Source organism: Carcharodon carcharias, chromosome 14 (genome assembly GCF_017639515.1).
Source record: "Carcharodon carcharias isolate sCarCar2 chromosome 14, sCarCar2.pri, whole genome shotgun sequence".
In the NCBI taxonomy this organism is placed as follows: Eukaryota; Metazoa; Chordata; class Chondrichthyes; order Lamniformes; family Lamnidae; genus Carcharodon; species Carcharodon carcharias.
This window is the reverse complement of record NC_054480.1, coordinates 104,399,439-104,419,321: the sequence shown is the minus strand read 5'-3', so window position 1 is coordinate 104,419,321 and position 19,883 is coordinate 104,399,439. Positions and strand designations below refer to the sequence as shown.

At 44.1% G+C, this 19,883-nt stretch overlaps 1 protein-coding gene and 1 long non-coding RNA gene across 3 annotated transcripts in view; one reads left to right on the top strand and one right to left on the bottom strand.

The window, feature by feature from the left end:
- Positions 1-524: 524 nt before the first annotated feature.
- Positions 525-14,669, top strand: LOC121286788. The gene is made up of 3 exons (XR_005945056.1): positions 525-782; positions 1,597-1,686; positions 14,611-14,669. It is a non-coding gene; the product is annotated as an uncharacterized LOC121286788 (long non-coding RNA).
- A 192-nt stretch (positions 14,670-14,861) lies between these two features.
- The window catches only part of LOC121286787 (procathepsin L-like), a 42,999-nt gene continuing 37,977 nt past the window's right edge, over positions 14,862-19,883 (bottom strand). For both annotated transcript variants that reach the window (XM_041203827.1, XM_041203828.1), the window contains exons 7-8: positions 15,738-15,852; positions 14,862-15,149 (exon numbers count right to left, since the gene is read on the bottom strand). In XM_041203827.1, coding sequence (XP_041059761.1) covers positions 15,050-15,149; positions 15,738-15,852 — 215 coding nt within the window. In that variant the 3' untranslated portion in view covers positions 14,862-15,049. The remainder of the gene's footprint in view (positions 15,150-15,737; positions 15,853-19,883) is intronic.

The following is a 19,883-nucleotide window of genomic DNA, read 5'->3' as shown; positions in this document are numbered from 1 at the left end:
ACTTCCAGAGTCCATTGTCACAGCAGCCAATTGCAAAGCCTCAATTGAAAACAGCTAACTTGGCAAAGACCAAATCTGGGAGCAGGGACTGAGAGCTGCTTGGCTTAGTACTTCGCTAAGCAAAGCCTTTCCACAGCAAGCCTCTGGGAAACCTACTTTACATTTTTTTTTAAACAGATGCATCAGAAATCAATGCATTTTGCAAAAGTACTATCTATTAAACAGAAGCCCTATTGGAAGTCTTACAGCTAATTGACTGGCTAATATTAGTACTTTCATGTAATTGTTCATGTTTTCAATGTGACAGAACTAGACACTGGAATGGGGGCCAAGCTGCTTATAAAAGAACAATGTGACAGGCAAGTGCGTTAACTAATGGATGGCCTCAAGCTGCAACGTGATTTGTATATTTTTTTGTAGGGTGGATCCAACTTGTAGTTGGTTTGTTTTTTTTTGGGATAAAATGCAGACGAAGGACCAAACCCATAGTGTGTAGCACACCAATAAGGTTACAGTAGACTGTGACAAGGCCTCACTCCTACCTAACTCAGGGCTGCCTGTATAAGCCCTGCAGTAGCTTATCTTCCTGCCCAAACACTGTCCTGTAGAATTCCCTCAAGGTCAGAATTTATTATTTCTCTTTGTTATCCACATGCTGTGACTTCAGTGACATCCTCTACAGGCAAGTGACCAGCATCCATTTGTCTGCAGTTGCACTTGGCTCTACCTCATCAGCATTTCCTTCAACTCTGTGACCACCTCTGCTGTTAAGCCTTCGATTGGTGAGTCAAAACTTCCTTGACTTAAACATCAGAAAGTTTGAAACCATTTTTGACCACTCCCAGAACATTGCTACCTCATTGTGGTTTCCGTTCCAGGCACTTGCTTATACTGAATGAGGCTATAAAAAATGTATTTTGTTCAATTGAGAGCTGCGCGTCAACTCTACATGATCCATCGCCAAGATTGGTAAATTCCATTCCTGCAGAATCATCAACATTCCACCCTACCTCAACCCACTATTGCCAAAACCCATGATCCTCATTTCTGTCACTTCCAGAATTAATTTCCCTGATCTTGTCCTTCCTGTCCCCTCATCCAGAAACTCTTAACATGTCCTAAATTCTGTGACCTGATTCTTATCCTGCATGCGTTCGTCACCCATCAACCCCACCTGCACTGTCTCCCTGAACACACTAATACATTGAATTCAAACTTAACTTTCTCCATGCCCTTGCCACACTGTTGTTGCAATTTTCTGCAGTCTTACAATCCTTCCCACACGATGCTCCTCTAATTCTAGCCTTCTGTGACCTGCTTTATTCCGCCATTGCTAGCAGTAAATTCTATCCCCTTCTTGTCCCACCATTTGTAGCACGCTATCTCCTGACACCGATCAGCAGTGCATCTCCACTCCCTTTGATAATTCCCCTGTAATGAAGATCCAGTTGGAAGTAGCACATTTATTTTCCTTTATCCCACTATTGGTGCCGACAAAGACAACAGTGACTACACTCAAAAACAATCCATTAGTTGTGAAAGGTTTGGGGTCTCCAAAGAATATGAAAGATGATGCATGTAATTTTTTTTCACTAGGTATTTTGCTGCTTTTCTCTTTTAAATACTGGAATTTAATGAGACCAAAATGCTGCAAATAAGGAAGAGAGCAGAAACAGCAAATGCAGAGTTAGTGTTAATAGGTTGAATAACCTACAAATTACTTACAATAATAAAGTTCTTCAATGAGAATAGAAAGACATTGGAAGATTGCACTGACTTGCAGATAGTTATGATGTAGAAGCACAGAGTAAACCATGCTTCAAGAAAATCTTTGATTATTTTTCAGGAGCCACGTGCTACATTTTATTAACTGTATTAAATATTTATATTAACTTGAGTCTTAACTGGCATCTTAATTTTTTTTTAGAAAGCAAATGATTCACTGATAGTTGAGGAGGTTGCTTATCTTAAAGCTTTTTTAAGCCATGTCACTGGAAATTGCCCAAACTGATCTAAGGTTATTTACTCAAGTCAGCTTTGGTTTTCTACCACAGTTGTCTGTGTTATAATTTTCCATGCCCATTTGAGTTTGGCAGTGATTCATATAGGGGTAGTTGAAATCCATACCGCCCTCCACCTTTTTCAGCTACGATCATTCTGAATGGCGGAACAGGCTCGATGGGCAGAATGGCCTACTACTACGATTTTCTATGTTTCTGTCAGCTAGTTTTGCAGTCATTTCCTGATTTTTTGGGGTAGGGTGGATGGGGGGGAAGATAGTCAGCACTGAGGAGGACTGCAGCAAATTACAGGAGGACATTATGAATTTGCAGAATTGGAAAATAATTTGTAGAATGGAAAAATAGTTGGCAAATTAAGTTCAACACTGATAAATGTGATGTAATTTATAGCAGGAAGAATAGAGAGGTTACGTATTACTTAGATGCAAGCCTTCGTTGGGTAGGGGAACAAAGGGATCTCAGAGTACATGTACATCAATCACCAAAAGCCACGCCACAGGTTAACAAGGCTGCAAATAAAACAAGCCAAGCACTAGGTTTTATTTCTTGAGGGATAAAATTGAAAAGTAGGGAAGTCAATGTGAAAACTATAACAAACCTTGGTTAGAACACAGAATGCAGCCTGGTTGTCATAAAATAAAGAGGGTGTAGTGTAGATTTACAAGGATGATACTGAAAATGAATGGATAGACATAACACAAAAGGATGAACAGGCTGGATCTCTTTACCCTTGAAAAAGGGCTGACCTAATGGAAGCCCTTAAAATTATGAAAGGTTATGATAGAGTAGATAGAGAAGGGATATTTCCTCTTGTGGGGAAGAGAATAGGCGGGAGCGTTTATTTAAGAGAGTCATCAAGAAATCCAATATGGAATTCAAAAGAAACTTCTTCACCCAGAGAGTCGGAAATTGGAACTTGCTGCCACAAGGAGTGGTGGAAGCAAATTGTATAGATGCATTTAAGGGGAATGTAGGCAAGCAAATGAGGGAGAGGGAAATAGATGGTTGCGATGGTATTTTAGATAAGAAAAGATTGGGTTGAGACTTTGTGTGAAACTTAAGCTGTGGCATGGACTGGGTGGGCCGAATGGCCTATCTGGCCTTAAGTAATTTTTCATATGTAAGTATTCAGCTCTGATTCTCTGCTTAAAACTTCTGCCTCATTTCCATAGTTTCCTTTTGTAGATCTCCTCTGAACTCTCTCCATCATGCTGTTTCCTTTTTAAAGTAAAATACCAAAATTTCAGTGTGTCACATGTGCACTCACTAAAGATCTAGGTTGGAATAAATTGGTTCAATTTCTAGCCAAATATTAGTGAGATGCATAACAGGAGAGATGATGGAAAGTGGGGATAAAGTGATCCAGTTATTTGAAATGCCAAGGTGTAAGCCTATTGGACTATATGAGCATAGGTTGAATCCAACTAGCTTCAAGTATGACTGAGATTTGGGAGAGGGAGGAAGTTGATTTTTCACCTCTTTAAGGCGCCAAAGAACTTCTGAGGTGGCCTACAATTATGTCTTGAGCTGGAAGTGTTTTAGCCTGTGTTTAACCCAAGATACCATCTTGGTCAAGGAGTTGAATTGCATGCAAGAAATGACTGTCTATAAGATTATTAAGGCACAGACAATTTAATTGCCTGTTAGTGCTCATTAGTAAGGTTGCTTGGCATATTGTTGGATAGTGCTTGGCTTAACTCCCTCTCCTAACCGGGACTAGCTGAGCTGTAGTAAACAAGTTGAGGATTTCAAGTGCTACTTAAAGGTATATCCCCTTTTACTGTTTGTTTGTTGCTGGTGTTTTGAGCACTTTTGAAACACATCAGGAAGCCTTCTGGGACATGTTATCAAGGTTTTGCCAATGCTATCAACATTTATTCTGGAAATACTCTTGAGAACTTCACCTAAAAAGAGTAAGCGCTGTGGTATTCTACCTTTATAGGTATCATCAGGAGAAAGGGAGTGCTTGGACATGGGTATCTTGCTAGGAGCCCTAGTCTCCAGGAGGAATGGGAGGAGGGAATCAGACCAAGCAGAGCAGCGCCCAACTGCTGCAAGAGGGAAGGACAGGATGATAAAGTAGACTCCTCCCTCCCCAACCTGTTCCCTCCTGTATAGAATTTTCCCTCCGAACCACCTCTGCAGGGCCCCCAGTGCTATGTCCGAAAGCCTATTCACCTTTTTTCTTGGTCCCTGAGCCATTTTGATATGTTTTGATGTATGTCAGCCAGTGCACTCCATACCTTCAGTGAAAGTGGATGCATGGAACCCAGGTATACTGCTTCATGAAAATGCTTCTACTGAACTCGTGAGTGCAAGTGTCTGTTTTTTATCTCCAGGCAAGTTCAAATTATGGTAATCAAGTCGGCTCAAGATTGTGCTCAAAACAGACTTTCAAAAATTAGCACATTATACACTTAGCGTCTGTTTTCACAGTTTCAGCAAAATAGCTCCTTAAAAATTCTTGAATTGCAAGAGTTCCAAGAGGCCAATTTACTTGGCAGAAAGGAAGTCAGGAAGTGAGTTTGACTTAAAACGCAGTTCGACATTTGAGGAAATAGGCTTGAATCTGCAAGATCAGGCAAGTAACAGGGAATTATCTCAATCTAATTACTAAGAGTACATTCTGATTAGGAGTCATCTTGAACATGTGCAGATTGTGTGTCACAAGTATGGCAGCATAATGGTTATGTTACTTGTCTAGGAACCTAAAGGCTGGGACTAATGAGGCGGAGACATGAGTTTAAATCCCACCATAGCAGCTGGGGTGGGGAATTTAAATTCATTTGAATAAATTTACTTCTACAGAAGGAAGTCTGCTGTCCTAACCTGGTGTGGCCTCTATGACTCCAGACTATTAACTTGACATCTAAACTGCATTTGACCAAGTGTGGCATCAAGGAGCCCTCGCAAAACTGGACTCTATGGGATTTGGGGGAGGGATGATGGGGGAACGATACTCTGCTGGTTGGAGTCATACCGAGCACAAAGAAAGGTGGTTGTGGTTGTTGGAGGTCAGTCATCTCGGTTCTAGGACATCACTGCAGGAGTTCCTCAGGGTAGTGTCCTCGGCCCAACCATCTTCAGCTGCTTCATCAATGACCTTCCTTCCATCATAACGTCGGAAGTGGGATGTCTGCTGATGAATGCACAATGTTCAGCCCCATTTGTGACTCCTAGATGCTGAAGCAGTCCATGTCCAAATGCAGTAAGACCTGGACAATATCCAGGCTTGGGCTGACAAGTGGCAAGCAACATTTGCATCACACAAGTGTCAGGCAATGACCATTTCCAACAAAAGAGAATCCACCCATCATCCCTTGATGTTCAATGGCATTACTGTAGCTGAATCCACCACTATCAATATCCTGGGGGTTACCATTGACAAGAAACTGAACTGGACTAGCCATATAAATACTGTGACTACAAGAGCAGGTCAGAGGCTAGGAATAGTGTGATGAGTAACTCAACCTGACTACCCAAAGCCTGTCCACCATCTACAAAGCACAAGTCAGGAGTGTGATGGAATATGCCCCACTTGCCTGGATGAGTGTAGCTCCCACAACACTCAAGAAGCTTGACACCATCTAAGACAAAGCAGCCCGCTTGATTGGCACCGCATCCACAAACATTCATTCCCTCCACCACTGATACACGGTAGTAGCAGTGTGTGCCATCTGCAAGATGCACTGCAGGAATTCACCAAGGCCCCTACCATCTAGAAGGACAAGGGCAGCAGATAGATGGGAACACCACCACCTGCAAGTTCCCCTCCAAGTCACTCACCATCCTGACTTGGAGATATATTGCCATTCCTTCACTGTAGCTGGGTCAAAATCCTGGAACTCCCTTCCTAACAGGGAGTGAATGAGTTACTCGTCACACTATTCCTAGCCTCTGACTTGCTCTTGTAGCCACAGTATTTATATGGCTAGTCCAGTTCAGTTTCTCGTCAATGGTAACCCTCAAGATATTGAAAGTGGTGGATTCAGCTACATGTGAGTGTACCTGCACCATATGCGCTGCAGTTGTTCAAGAAGGCAGCTCACCACCACCTTCTCAAGGGCACCTAGGGATGGGCAATAAATGCTGGCTCAGCCAGCGATGCCCACATCCCATGAATAAATAATAAAAAACTTCTGAAATGGCCTACCAAGCCACTCAGTTTTATTCAAGAAGGTGATGCACCACCACCTGAAGGGGCAACAAGGGACGTATAACAAATGCTGGGCTTACCAGAAAAAATTTCTGACTCTGCCAAGTATCCACAAGTCGATACATACGAGGGGTCTCTGTGCTCCAGGGCCAAATGACAGAGGTTGCCTCAGAAATGATGCATTTCAGAAATTCTTTAACCTTCAAGTTATGGAGCCCACAGAGCATAAAAAGAGGGATACAAATCCCACAGTAAAGGTACAAAAGGGCAAAAGACATTTTCCAAGAAAACGACAGAGGCAGAGAACTTTCTGGAAGCCCCAAAAATATACCTTTTTGAAAACCTCAACACATTACCCGAGCTGCAACGACAGGTGACAGTTCGGAGCAAGCAGCTGACTGTGAATAAAGGAAAGCTATCTGATGAAGTCCAAAATATACAAACCCTGCAAAAGGAAAATTAAATAACATTGGAAAATGTTCGCATCGAAGCTGAAATGGGAGATTTGAAATGCAAAATTCAAGCTGCGTATATACGTTTGAAAACGTGCGATAAACTAAAGTCATCAATGAACCAAACAAGATCTGAACAAACAAACTTGAGGTTTCACAGAGGTACCAAGAGGAAATAATAACTCTGAATTCTATTGTTGGTAAATTGATGTGAGAATGGGGAAAATGCAACCAGAAACACAGCCAGTCACAACAGAAAATGCACTCAGAGTAGTTGTGGCCTTGAAAGAACTGAAGAACCAGTTGGCAGAGAAGATTCAGGAATGTTCTATATTCCAGGAGGAAGCCAAGGGGTACAAGAAAGAGACTACAGAGCTGAAGAAAATGGTTGGACATTTGGAAAAAAATGTGGGAGAACATTAAAGTAAAAGCAAAATATGGTGGATGCTGGAAATCTGAAATAAAAACAGAAAATGCAGGAAAAACTCAGGTCTGGCAGCATCTGTGGAGTTAACATTTCGAGCCCGTATGACATTTCTTCAGAGCTAAAGAGAGGTAGGAAATGTGCTGGATTTTATGCTGTTTGAGTGGGTGGAGCAAAATAGAAGGTCAGGGATAGGCAGGAGCTAAGGAGAAATTTGACAAAGACTCATGGACAAAGGGAATGTTAATGGTAGTGTTAAAGACTAAAGAAGATGCTGATAGTGGCATAAAGGTAAGATTTCAGATTGTGTTAGTAGCAGAACAAGGGTCAAAGCTCTGTGAAAGCAAAACATAAGTGACAGATGGCTCTGTGGAAGGAGATTAGGGAAAAAAGAACAAGGGTCAAGATGGGGAAGAGAGGTCATGGTCTGAAGTTGTTGAAGTCTGGAAAGCTGTTAAGTGCCTAATTGGAAGGTGTGGCACTCTTCCTCCAGTTTGCATTGGGCTTCACTGGAACATTGCAGCAGGCAAGGCCAGACATGTGAGCATGAGAGTAAGTTGGTGTTGAAATGGCAAGCGACAGGAAGGTCTGGGTCATGCTTGTGGACTGAGCAAAGGTGTTCCACAAATTGGTCACCCAGTCTGCGTTTAGTCTCTCCAGTGTAGAGGAGACACATTGGGAGTAGTTCATACAGTAGACCAAATTGAAGGAGATGCAAGTGAAGCACTGCTTCACCAGAAAGGAATGTTTGGGGCCATGGATGGTGAGGAGGGAGGAGGTAATGGCGATTGCAAGTGAAGGTGCCATGGAAAGGGGATGCGGTGTTGGTGGTGATAGAGGAGTGGACCAGGGTGTCACGGAGGGAACGGTCCCTATAGAATGCTGACGGGGGTGGGGTGGGTGAGGGGAAGATGTTTGGTGGTGGCATCATGCTGGAGTTGGCGGAAATGGCAGAGGATGGTCCTTTGAATGCAAAGGCTAGTGGGGTGAAAAGTGAGGACAAGGGGTGTTTATCATGGAGGGAGGGGAAGGGGTGAGGGCAGAGATACAGGTGATGAGTTGGGCATGGTTGAGGGCCCTGTCAAACACTGTGGGTGGGGGGGGACGACCCCCGTTCAGGAAAAAGGAAGACATGTCTGAAGTGGCATTGTGGAAGGTAGCATCATCTCAACAGATGTGACGGAGGCAGAGGAACTTGGAGGTGGGAGGAGTCCTTACAGGAAGCAGGGTGTGAAGAGCTGTAATCGAGGTAGCTGTGGGAGTCAGTGGGCTTGTAATGAATATTGGTAGACAGCCTATTGCCAGAAAGGGAGACAGGGAGGTCAAAAAAGGGAAGGGAAATGGCTGAAATGGGCCATGTGAAGGTGAGAGAGGGGTGGCAATTGAAAGCAAAATCGATACATTTTCCCAGGTCCAGACGAGAGCATGAAGTGGCACTGATACAGTCATTAATGTACTGGGAAAAAAGTTGTGGAAGGGGGCCTGAATAGGACAGGAACAAAAAATGTTCCACATACCCCGCAAAAATACAGGCATAACTGGGGCCCATGTGGGTACCCATAGCCACGCCTTTTATTTGAAGTAAGTGAGACAAGTTAAAGGTGAAATTGTTCAGTGAGAGAACAAGTGGAGGAGAGAGGTGGTGGACAGGGATTTTGCAGGCCTCTATGCAAGGAAGAAGTGGAGAGCCCTCAGATTGTTGTGGTGGGGGATGAAGCTGTAGAATGTGGTGTAGACTGGACATCTGTGGTGAAGAGGAGGCGATAATGGTCAGGAAACTGGAAATTGTTGATCTGATGTAGGGCATCAGAGGAATCGTGAAAGTAGGTGGGAAGAGACTGGACAAGAGGAGAGAGAATGGAATCAAGATAGAAAGAAGTGAGTTCTGTGGGGCAGGAACAGCTAACATGATGGATCTACCAGAACAGTCCTGCTTGTGGATTTTGGGAAGGAGGTAGAAGTGATCTGTGTGGGGTTGGGAGACTTGAGGTTGGAAGCTGTGGAGGGAAGCAATCCAAAGGACATGGGGTCAGTTACAGTCCTGGAAACAATGGCTTGGGAAAACATTACATTTCCAAAGATGAAGAGATTAAGAACCCAGAATGGTAAGAGCAAATACAGCTTCTCACAGAAGAGCGTGAAGATTCTCAGAAACAATTAGCAGAAGTGCAATTACAGAATGAGAGCTTAAAAGATAGCGCAGAGGAATTAGGGTCTGCTAAAGAAAAACTGATCATCGAGAACCAACCTTCACGTACAAAAGAGAAGTTTGGAAAGGATAAACGAGAACTGATTAGAATACTAGAAAGTCACCACAATATAAAAGCAAAATACTGCAGATGCTAGAAATCTGAAACAAAAAGAAAGTGCTGGAAAAACTCAGCAGGGCTAACAGCATCTGTGGAGAGAAAAACAGAGTTAATGTTTCGAGTCCGTTTGACTCTTCTTCAGAAAGTCACCCACAGAAAGTAGAACACTTGAAAGAGTATTTGAAACGCTTAAATAACGGACTTGTAGAAGCAAATTCAACAAAGATCTCCAATTAAAACTTGGTGAACTTCAAGCATCAGAAATTTCTAGTAAGTATTGTGTGAAATGTCTGGAACAGGAGAAAGAATTGCTGATGCATCAAAACAGTTGCTTGAAAGCGGAATTAACAACTAAAACTGATTAACTTCTTGAACTTCAATCCAATCTGAACAACATGAAGATCAAAATACGCAATATGAAAGAGCAAACCCAGGTAAGAGAAAGCAGTTAAGAGAAATTCTCCCAAACAGATTGACGAGCTAATAAGTGAATTGAGAGAATCTAAGTGACCATGGAAGAAAGATTCTGAACAGAACTTGTATAAGAGTTCCCCAAATAACTCTGAAACAAAGACAGCTCAACTTTAGAGTAGTTGCTGAGTGAATGAAAAGATTCATAAGCTCCATAAACAACTGGAAAAGACAAAGTACTCAAAGATTTGGGTAAAATCGTGAAACAAGGGAGAACGAAGGTTCCATTTTTGAAACTTAAACTTCTACATGTGTCATGATGTCAAAAAAAGCGACAAGGAGATGAGCACAATGTTTGTCCACCTTGCAAGAAACTAGTTAGTGTAGCAGCCGTTGATCAACGCAATAGTCAGGCTGACTGAGAGTGGTTCACTGTGGAAGAAAAGGATGAAAAGATACCCATATGTCAGAACAACCTCCAAAACAACTGAGAACACCAACAGCGACAGAGTCTATTACTCCCCCAACAGTGGTGCAAATGCAATATGGAAAGATTATAAGGCCTCCAGACTGCCTGAACCTTTGAACTCAAGGACTTAAAGGGGGGATGGGATAGTGATAGTGGGGCTCAAATTTAGCCAAGGAGAATTATCTGACTTTCAAATTAGACCTGGAGACCTCTGTTTATGAATATTGAGCAAAGGAATTGTTTGCTGGATGTTTGGAACACATTATTAACACCTTCTCCTTCGTTGGAGATGCTGTTGCCTAAAATTACCAGCAAATTAAACATATTAACCAATGAAGACTCCTTTTAACATGCTTAGCAGAAGTTGGAAACTGCCTGTAGTAATCTCTTCACCTTCCCTCAGATGGCTTTTAAGTCTGAAAGTTGTTGGAAGCTTTTAAAAGCAGTGTTACAGTTGGTCTGCTGTTGCTAGGCTACTAGAAGGCATACTCAGAACTCCAACACATGTCCTATTCACGGTGATGAGATAGTGGAAGGGGAGCCTCAAGGTCTCGTGGCCAAGGGCCGTCTGGTGCCTTCGGTGCCGCACCTAGCTGCACCTCCTTGCCACAGGAACTAAGACCATGTGTTTCTGAAAGTGATCAATGCAGAATGTGTCCAAGGTGGCCCGCTGGTGAAGCGGGGGGTGGGGGGTGGGGGGTAGTGGTTGGGAGCAGCCGTACTATATTTCTGTGACTGATCAGCAGTAGCATGGACAGGAGGCACTGGAGGCCTCAAATGGGCCACTGTGGCTGGGGTGCAGTGTGCGCGTGCAGAGTACATGAGCAATTAGCCCCAATAAATAGTCTTCTCTGTTTCACGGAGAAAAATGCGCATAATGCATATGAGCATTCCCGCACTGGAGGTAACCAGGCCCAGTTGGTGATTTTGAACCATTTTGAGCAGGAGGCCCTGGAACTTGAAAGGCGCCATGCGCCCAGGTCCACAGGTGTTGGTGAGGCTGGGGTGGAGCAGCCAGATATTTGAGGTCCACAGTCCCATCCGCTCTGTCTTCACACCATCCAAAGCACTGATGATTGTTGGAATCGTTAGTGCAGCAACACTGCTCATTAACAGACTGATAGAGTCAGATGTGTGGGTCATAGACAAAGATCCCTCGGCCCTTCGAAGATGCGCGTGTCTAGCACCTTCCAAAGTCGCCTTATCCCTTTTCTGAACACTATCCCCATGGCCTTGTATGCCATGGCACCGCTACTGCACATCTAAATACTTATTACATCTTAGAAGGGTTTCTGCCTCCACCACCCTTTCAACCAGTGCATCCCACATTACTATGTGCAAAAGTTCCTCATCACCTCACCTGTCAACCTCATGCCCCTTGCCTTAAATAAATGCCACCAGTTTAGTCATCCTTCCACCAAGGGGAAAAGTTGCTTTCTGTCCACCCGATCTATGCCCCTCATAATGTTATGAAGCTCAATAATGACACCCCTCAATCTCCTGTGCTCCACGGCAAATATCACCAGTGTATGCTATGTGTCCGCATAACTCCAACTCTCCAGGCCAGCATGCATCCTGGTCAGCAACCTCTGCACTCTCTCCACTCCAATCACATCCCTCCCATGAAGAGTAGATCACAACTGAATGCAGAAGTATAGCTGTGGCCTCGGCAGCGTTTCCAGACACTCGCTACCCTCTGCATAAAAAACTTGCCCTGCATATCTCCTCTAAAGTTTTCTCCTCTCACTTTAAATCTATGTCCCCTAGTCATTGACTCTTCCACCCTGGGAAAAAGCTTCTATCTACTCTGTCCATGCCACTCATAATTTTGTAAACTTCTATCAAGTTGCCCCTCAATCTCCGTCGCTCTAGTGAGAACAATCTGAGTTTCTCCAACCTCTCCTCATAGCTAATAACCTCCAGACCAGGCAGCATCCTGGTAAACCTCCTCTGCACCCTCTCCAACACTTGCATATCCTTCTGGTAATGTGATGACCAGAATTGCACGCAATATTCCAAGTGTGGCCTAACCAAGGTTCTATACAGCTGCAGCATGACTTCCCAGCTTTTATACTCAATACCCCTGCCGATGAAGGCAAGTATGCCATATGCCTTCCTGACTACCTTATCCACCTGCGTTGCCACTTTAGTGACCTGTGGACCTGTACACCCAGATCCCTCTGTCCGTCAATGCACTTAAGGGTTCTGCCATTTACTGTATAATTCCTACCTGTATTAGACCTTCCAAAATGCATTACCTCACATTTGTTCAGATTAAACTCCATCTGCCATTTCTCCACCCAAGTCTCCAACCGATCTATATCCCGTTGTATCTTTCGACAATCATCTTCACTATCTGCAACTCCTCCAACCTAAGTGTCATCTGCAAACTTACCAATTAGCCCAGTTACATTTTCCTCCAAATAACTTACGTAAATTACAAACAGCAAAGGTCCCAGCACTGATCCCTGCGGAACACCACTAGTCACAGTTCTCCATTCAGAAAAGCACCCTTCCACTGCTACCCTCTGTTTTCTATGACCAAGCCAATTCTGCATCCATCTTGCCAGCTCACCTCTGATCCCGTGCGACTTTACCTTCGGTACCAGTCTGCCATGAGGCACCTTGTCAAAGGCCTTACTGAAATCCATGTAGATAACATCCACTGCCCTTCTATCGTCGATCATCTTCGTCACTTCCTCGAAAAACTCGATCAAGTTAGTGAGACACGACCTCCCCTTCACAAAACCACACTGCCTCTCACTAATATGTCCATTTGCTTCCAAATGGTGGTAAATCCTGTCACGAAGAATCTTCTCCAATAATTTCCCTACCACTGACGTAAGGCTCACCGGCCTGTAATTTCCTGGATTATCCTTGCTATGCTTCTTAAACAATGGAACAACATTGGCCATTCTTCAGTCCTCTGGGACCTCACCCGTAGCCAGTGAGGATACAAAGATTTCTGTCAAGGTCTCAGCAATCTCCTCCCTTGCCTCCCTCAGTACTCTGGGGTAGATCCCATCTGGCCCTGGGGACTTATCCACCTTAATATTCTTCAAGACGCCTAACACCTCTTTTTTTGATCTCAACATGATCCAGGCTATCTACACGCTCTTCCCTAGACAAATCGACTGCTAAGTCCTTCTCTTTGGTGAATATTATGAGAAGTACTCATTTAGTATCTCTCCCATTTCTTCTGGCTCCACATGCAGATTCCCACCTCTGTCCCTGAGTGGGCCTACCCTTTCCCTGGCTACCCTCTTGCTTTTTACATATATATAAAAGGCCTTGGGATTTTCCTTAATCCTAGTTGCCAATGACTTTTCATGACCCTTTTTAGCCCTCCTGACTCCTTGCTTAGTTTCTTCCTACTTTCTTTATATTCTCCATGGGTTTCATCTGTTCCCAGCCTTCTAGCCCTTACGATTGCTTCCCTTTTCTTTTTGACTAATCTCACAATATCCTTCGTTATGCAAGGTTCCTGAAATTTGCCATACTTATCTTTCATCCTAGCAGGAACATGCCAGTCCTGAATTCTTATCAACTGACGTTTTGAAAGCCCCCCAAATGTCAGTTGTTGATTTGCCCTCAAATATCCGCCTGCAGTCTAGATTTCTCAGTTCCTGCCTAATATTGTTACAATTAGCCTTCCCCCAATTAAGCACCTTAACCCGAGGACTCCTGTTATCCTTATCCACCTCACACTTATCCACATAATATTCCATTTGGCATTCCTTAGGCCATCTGACCAGCCCATCCGTATCTGCCTATAATGTTTGGGCCTCTTCCTGACTATTTGCCACCCCACCAATGTTTGTCTCCTTAGGTTCTGGAAGGTTGAGCGCATTATGTTGTTTTCAAAGCCCTCCATGGCCTATCCCTTCTCTATCTCTGTAATCTGAAGCCCTACAATCCACTGAGATATCCTCCAATTCTGGCCTTTTTCATTGCTCCATTACTGATGGTTGTATCTTCGGCTGCTGTGGATCAAAGCTCAAGAACTCCCTCCCTAAATATCTCCACCTCCATACCATTCTCTCCTCCAACACTTCTTCTTTAAGACACTCCTTAAAAAACATTACTTTTGTCCTAATATTCCTTATGTGGCTTGATGTCAAATGTTTGAAGTGTCTTAAGATGTTTCACCACATTAAAAATGATGTATAAATGGAAGTTGTTGTAAATAACAGGAAGTGTAGCATGAAAGGTCTAGTGCTGGCTGACACCACAATTTCTATATCCTATCATTAGGCCATCATCCTGGCATGAATTTTTCTGGAGTAGTCTTTGATAACTCCATTAAGATGTTGCATCAGTTTATTTCTCTGGTATATCTTTAATTTTCATTCTCTCCACATGTATCAGGGGATCTTTTATGACTAAGAACCTATTTCCAGTAACCTGGGCACTGTTTCTAGTTGGCCACATGTGGCCAGGATCCATGGGAACAGGATCTGAGGAGTCGGCTGGATCTCCAAGCTTGCTGGGTGAGCCAGTGTGCTGACAGTGAGTAAATTACGAAAGTGTGTCAATGGTAATCGTTTTACTTTGTTGTTGAATGGAACTAATTGCTGCACTGGCATTCACAGTAAAAAATCATGTACCATTTCCACAAATCTTGGCAATGCTCTTTTAATATCAATCTCAAAGCAATAATCAACTCAAGCATTTCATTTAAAAAATTTGCAGTGCAATGCAACAAGTTTCTTGGTGATGATTTACATCTTGTGGCAACTTCCTGGCCTGGTCACAATTGTATTAAACCTCATCCATAAATTGGATAAGATGGTCAGTGAAATCCCCTTTACACCAGAGGATAAACTGCATTAGTGGCAATGCCACATTGATTATTCATGTCCTTGGCAAGAAGCATGTAGCCATTGATGCCCCATTTCTTTCCCCAGCTGAAAAGACAAAAACAATTGAACATTAATTTAATCTATTGTTCATGTTTTCAGATTAACAGCTACTCACAAATGCTGTGAGACCAAGTGATGAATGTCACTGAAGTATTTATATACTCCTAGGAGTTTTGGAGAGGTTAATTCAAGTGAGAGGTGCGGTGTGATAAATCTGATCTCTAGACCCAATCAGTCAGGCTCTTTAAAAAGCCTGCTATCAGATAAATTCTTTAAATGACTTAGGATTTCAAATTGTGGATGGTGTGTTATCTAATTGGGAAGAAGGCATGAATTGATACAGCTGCCATTAGATTCCCACATGCTAGTATAACCTCATTGGGATTCACTCACTGGATGAAAACCTTACTGAGTGGTATCCCATGTATCATCGACTGCTAACACAATCTCAAAATAAGTATTCTTTAAAGACCCCTCTCACAGGGAGGTCTGGAGGAAAAGATTTAAGATATGTTTTTAATCCACACCTACCTGTTTACATGGCTGGGTTGCAACAGACAATTCTGACTTATTAGCCTATTTCTATAATAGAAGCCTTCAGAGTAAGGGGAGTTGGGAGCTAGTGCAAAGTACCTGTTTTTAATAATCCAGTAATTCTGCGCAGCTTCTCCTTCATAAGTTCTGTATCCCACCACCAGTACTGCATGATTCACCTTGGTCCTGCTGCATTTATAATTATGATAAATCCCTGTATGGAAACATATTTAACCAAATGAAGAGCCTGCAATGTATGACTCAGTGCATGTGATTAGTTGGCTTTATTCCCCTCTGATTGTTTTCTCTTGAAAATCAAGTCAGACACTTCCTGTTAGGGTGGGCTATATACAATCAACCTGTGTCATAGAATGACACAGCACAGAAAAAAGCCAAAACAAAAATAAAAATACCTGGAAAAACTCAGCAGGTCTGGCAGCGTCTGCGGAAAGGAACACAGTTAACGTTTCAAGTCCGTGTGACTCCTCAACAGAGCTAAGTAAAAATAAAAGAGAGGTGAAATATAAGTTGGTTTAAGGGAGGGTGGGACAAGTAGAGCTGGATAGAGGGCCAGTGATAGGTGGAGATAGCCAAAAGATATCAGACAAAAGGACAAAGAGGTGTTGAAGGTGGTGATATTATCTAAGGAATGTGCTAATTAAGGGTAGAAAGCAGGATGAGCAAGGTACAGATAGCCCTAGTGGGGGTGGGGTGGGGTGAAGGAATCGAAAAAGGCTAAAAGGTAGAGATAAAACAATGGATGGAAGTACATTTAAAAATAATGGAAATAGGTGGGAAAAGAAAAATCTATATAAATTATTGGGAAAAAATGGGGGGATCGGAAAGGGGTTGGGGATGGAGGAGAGAGTTCATGATCTAAAATTGTTGAACTCAATATTCAGTCCGGAAGGCTGTAAAGTGCCTAGTTGGAAGATGAGGTGTTGTTCCTCCAGTTTGTGTTGAGCTTCACTGGAACAATGCAGCAGGCCAAGGACAGACATGTGGGCATGAAAGCAGGGTGGAGTGTTGAAATGGCAAGCGACAAGAAGGTCTGGGTAACGCTTGCGGACAGACTGAAGGTGTTCTGCAAAGCGGTCACCCAGTCTGCGTTTGGTCTCTCCAACGTAGAGGAAACCGCATTGGGAGCAACGAATGCAGTAGACTAAATTGAGGGAAGCGCAAGTGAAATGCTGCTTCACTTGAAAGGAGTGTGTGGGCCCTTGGATGGTGAGGAGAGGTGAAGTAAAGGGGCAGGTATTGCACCTTCTGCGGTTGCATGGGAAGGTGCCGTGGGAGGGAGTTGAAGTGTAGGGGGTGATGGAGGAGTGGACCAGGCATCCCGGAGGGAGCGATCCCTGCGGAATGCCCCCAGGGGGCCTGAAGGGAAGATGTGTTTGGTGGTAGCATCATGCTGGAGTTGGCGGAAATGACGGAGGATGATCCTTTGAATGCGGAGCTGGTGGGTGATAAGTGAGGACAAGGGGGACCCTATCATGTTTCTGAGAGGGAGAGGAAGATGTGAGGGCAGATGCGCGGGAGATAGGCCGGACACGCTTGAAGGCCCTGTCAACCACCATGGGTGGAAAACCTCAGTTAAGGAAGAAGGAAGACATGTCAGAGGAACTGTTTTTGAAAGTGTCGTCATCAGAACAGATGCGACGGAGGCGAAGGAACTGAGAGAATGGGATGGAGCCCTTACAGGAAGCGGGGTGTGAGGAGCTGTAGTTGCGGTAGCCGTGGGAGTCAGTAGGCTTCTAATGGATATTGGTGGACAGTCACCAGAAATTGAGACAGAGAGGTCAAGGAAGGGAAGGGAAGTGTCAGTGATGGACCATGTGAAAATGATGGAGCGGTGGAAATTGGAAGCAAAATTAATAAATTTTTCCAGGTCCCAACGAGAGCATGAAGCAGCACCAAAGTAATCATCGATGTACCGGGGGAGGGGGCCGGAGTAGGACTAGAACAAGGAATGTTCCACATAACCCATAAAGAGACAGGCATAGCTGGGGCCCATGCGGGTACCCACAGTCATACCTTTTATTTGGAGGAAGTGAGAGGAGTTTAAGGAGAAATTATTCAGTGTGAGAACAAGTTCAGCCAGATGGAGGAGAGTAGTGGTGGATGGGGATTGTTCAGGCCTCTGTTTGAGGAAGAAGTGGAGAGTCATCAGACCATTCCGGTGGGGGATGGAGGTGTAGAGGGATTGGACGTCCATGGTGAAGAGGAGGTAGTTGGGGCCAGGGAACTGGAAATTGTTGATATGATGTAGGGTGTCAGAGGAAGGGACTGGACAAGGGGAGAGAGAATGGAGTCAAGATAGCAAGAAATGAGTTCCGTGGGGCAGGAACAGGCTGACACAATCGGTCTGCCGGGACAGTCCTGTTTGTGGATTTTGGGTAGGAGGTAGAAGCGGGCTGTCCGAGGTTGGGCGACTATCAGGTTGGAAGCAGTGGAAGGAAGATCACCAGAGGAGATGAGGTCAGTAACAGTCCTGGAAACAATGGCTTGATGTTCAGTCGGGGGGGGGTCCTGGTCCAGGGGAGGTAGGAGGAAGTGTCTGCGAGTTGACGCACAGCCTCTGCGAAGTAGAGGTCAGTGCGCCAGACAACAACAGCACCATGCTTGTCAGCAGGTTTGATGATAATGTCAGGGTTGGAGCTGAGAGAAGAGAGTGCAGCAAGTTCAGAAAGAGACAGGTTAGAGTGGGTGAGAGGAGCAGAGAAATTGAGACGACTAATGTCATGCCAATAGTTCTCAATGAAAAGATCAAGAGAAGGTAAGAATCCAGAGGGAGGGGTCCAGGTGGAGGGAGAATATTGGAGGTGGGTAAAAGGATCCGTTGAACAGGGAGAGGGCTCCTGCCCAAAGAAGTGAGCATGGTGACGAAGGCGGAGGGAGAAGAGTTCAGCATCATGCCGAGCCCGAAATTCATTGAGATGAGGGCATAAGGGTATGAAACTAAGTCCTTTGCTGAGCACTGAACGTTCAGCATCAGAGAGGGGAAGGTCAGGGGGTATGGTGAATACATGGCCGGGGCTGGGATTGGAAGACGGGATGGAGACAGAGGGACAGACTGGGGTGGAGAGTCCTGGATGGATGTTGGTGTCAGTGAGTTGTTGGAGTTTGCGTTCCTTTGCACCTGAAAGAAAGAGACAAAGTTTCTTGCTGAGGCGTCGGATGAGACGAAGAATAAAATGAAACTGGGGACATGTGTAGTATTGAAAAAGGGTACGGCGGTGCTGCTGGAGGGAGAGGTTGCGTGTGTTTATATGGCAGAGCATGGCACTGAGTGTGGATCTCAGAATGCGACGAGAACAGCAGTCCAAGGAATGTTTTATGTCCTGGAGATACCTGTAATCCTGGGTGGGTTCGAAACATGAGGGATGGAACTTCAGTTGAAATCCACGTGGGGTAAGTCGGAGATGGAGACAGTCATTGAGAAAGAAAATATGGCTGTGAAAGCGGGTTTTAGTAAACACCTTGCCAAACACCAGGAGAGAAATGGAAAGCAATGAAGTTGAACAAGGCAAAAGAGAGATACAGAAATCCTGTCAGAGAGAAGAGCAATATTTCTTCAAGGTAGGCAATCCTTGAAGAGAAGTGACAGTCAATTAAACACTAGGATAAAAGCAAAAAACTGTGGATGCTGGAAATCCAAAACAAAAATAAAAATACCTCAGTCTGTGTGACCTGGAAAAACTCAGCAGGTCTGGCAGCATCTGCGGAGAGGAACACAGTTAATGTTTTGAGTCCGTGTGACTCTTTAACAGAACTAAGTAAAAATAGAAGAGAGGTGAAATATAAGCTGGTTTAAGCAGGGGTGGGACAAGTAGAGCTGGATAGAGGGCCAGTTAGGTGGAGATAGACAAAAGGACAAAGGTGTTGAAGGTGGTGATAATATCTAAAGGAATGTGCTAATTAAGGGTAGAAAGCAGGACAAGCAAGGTACAGATAGCCCTAGTGTGGGTGGGGTGGGGTGAAGGAATCGAAAAAGGCTAAAAGGTTGAGATAAAACAATGGATAGAAATACATTTAAAAATAATGGAAATAGGTGGGAAAAGAAAAATCTATATAAATTATTGGAAAAAAAGGGAGGGGATCGGAAAGGGGGTGGGGATGGAGGAGAGAGTTCATGATCTAAAATTGTTGAACTCAATATTCAGTCTGGAAGGCTGTAAAGTGCCTAGTCGGAAGATGAGGTGCTGTTCCTCCAGTTTGTATTGAGCTTCACTGGAAAAAAGCCAT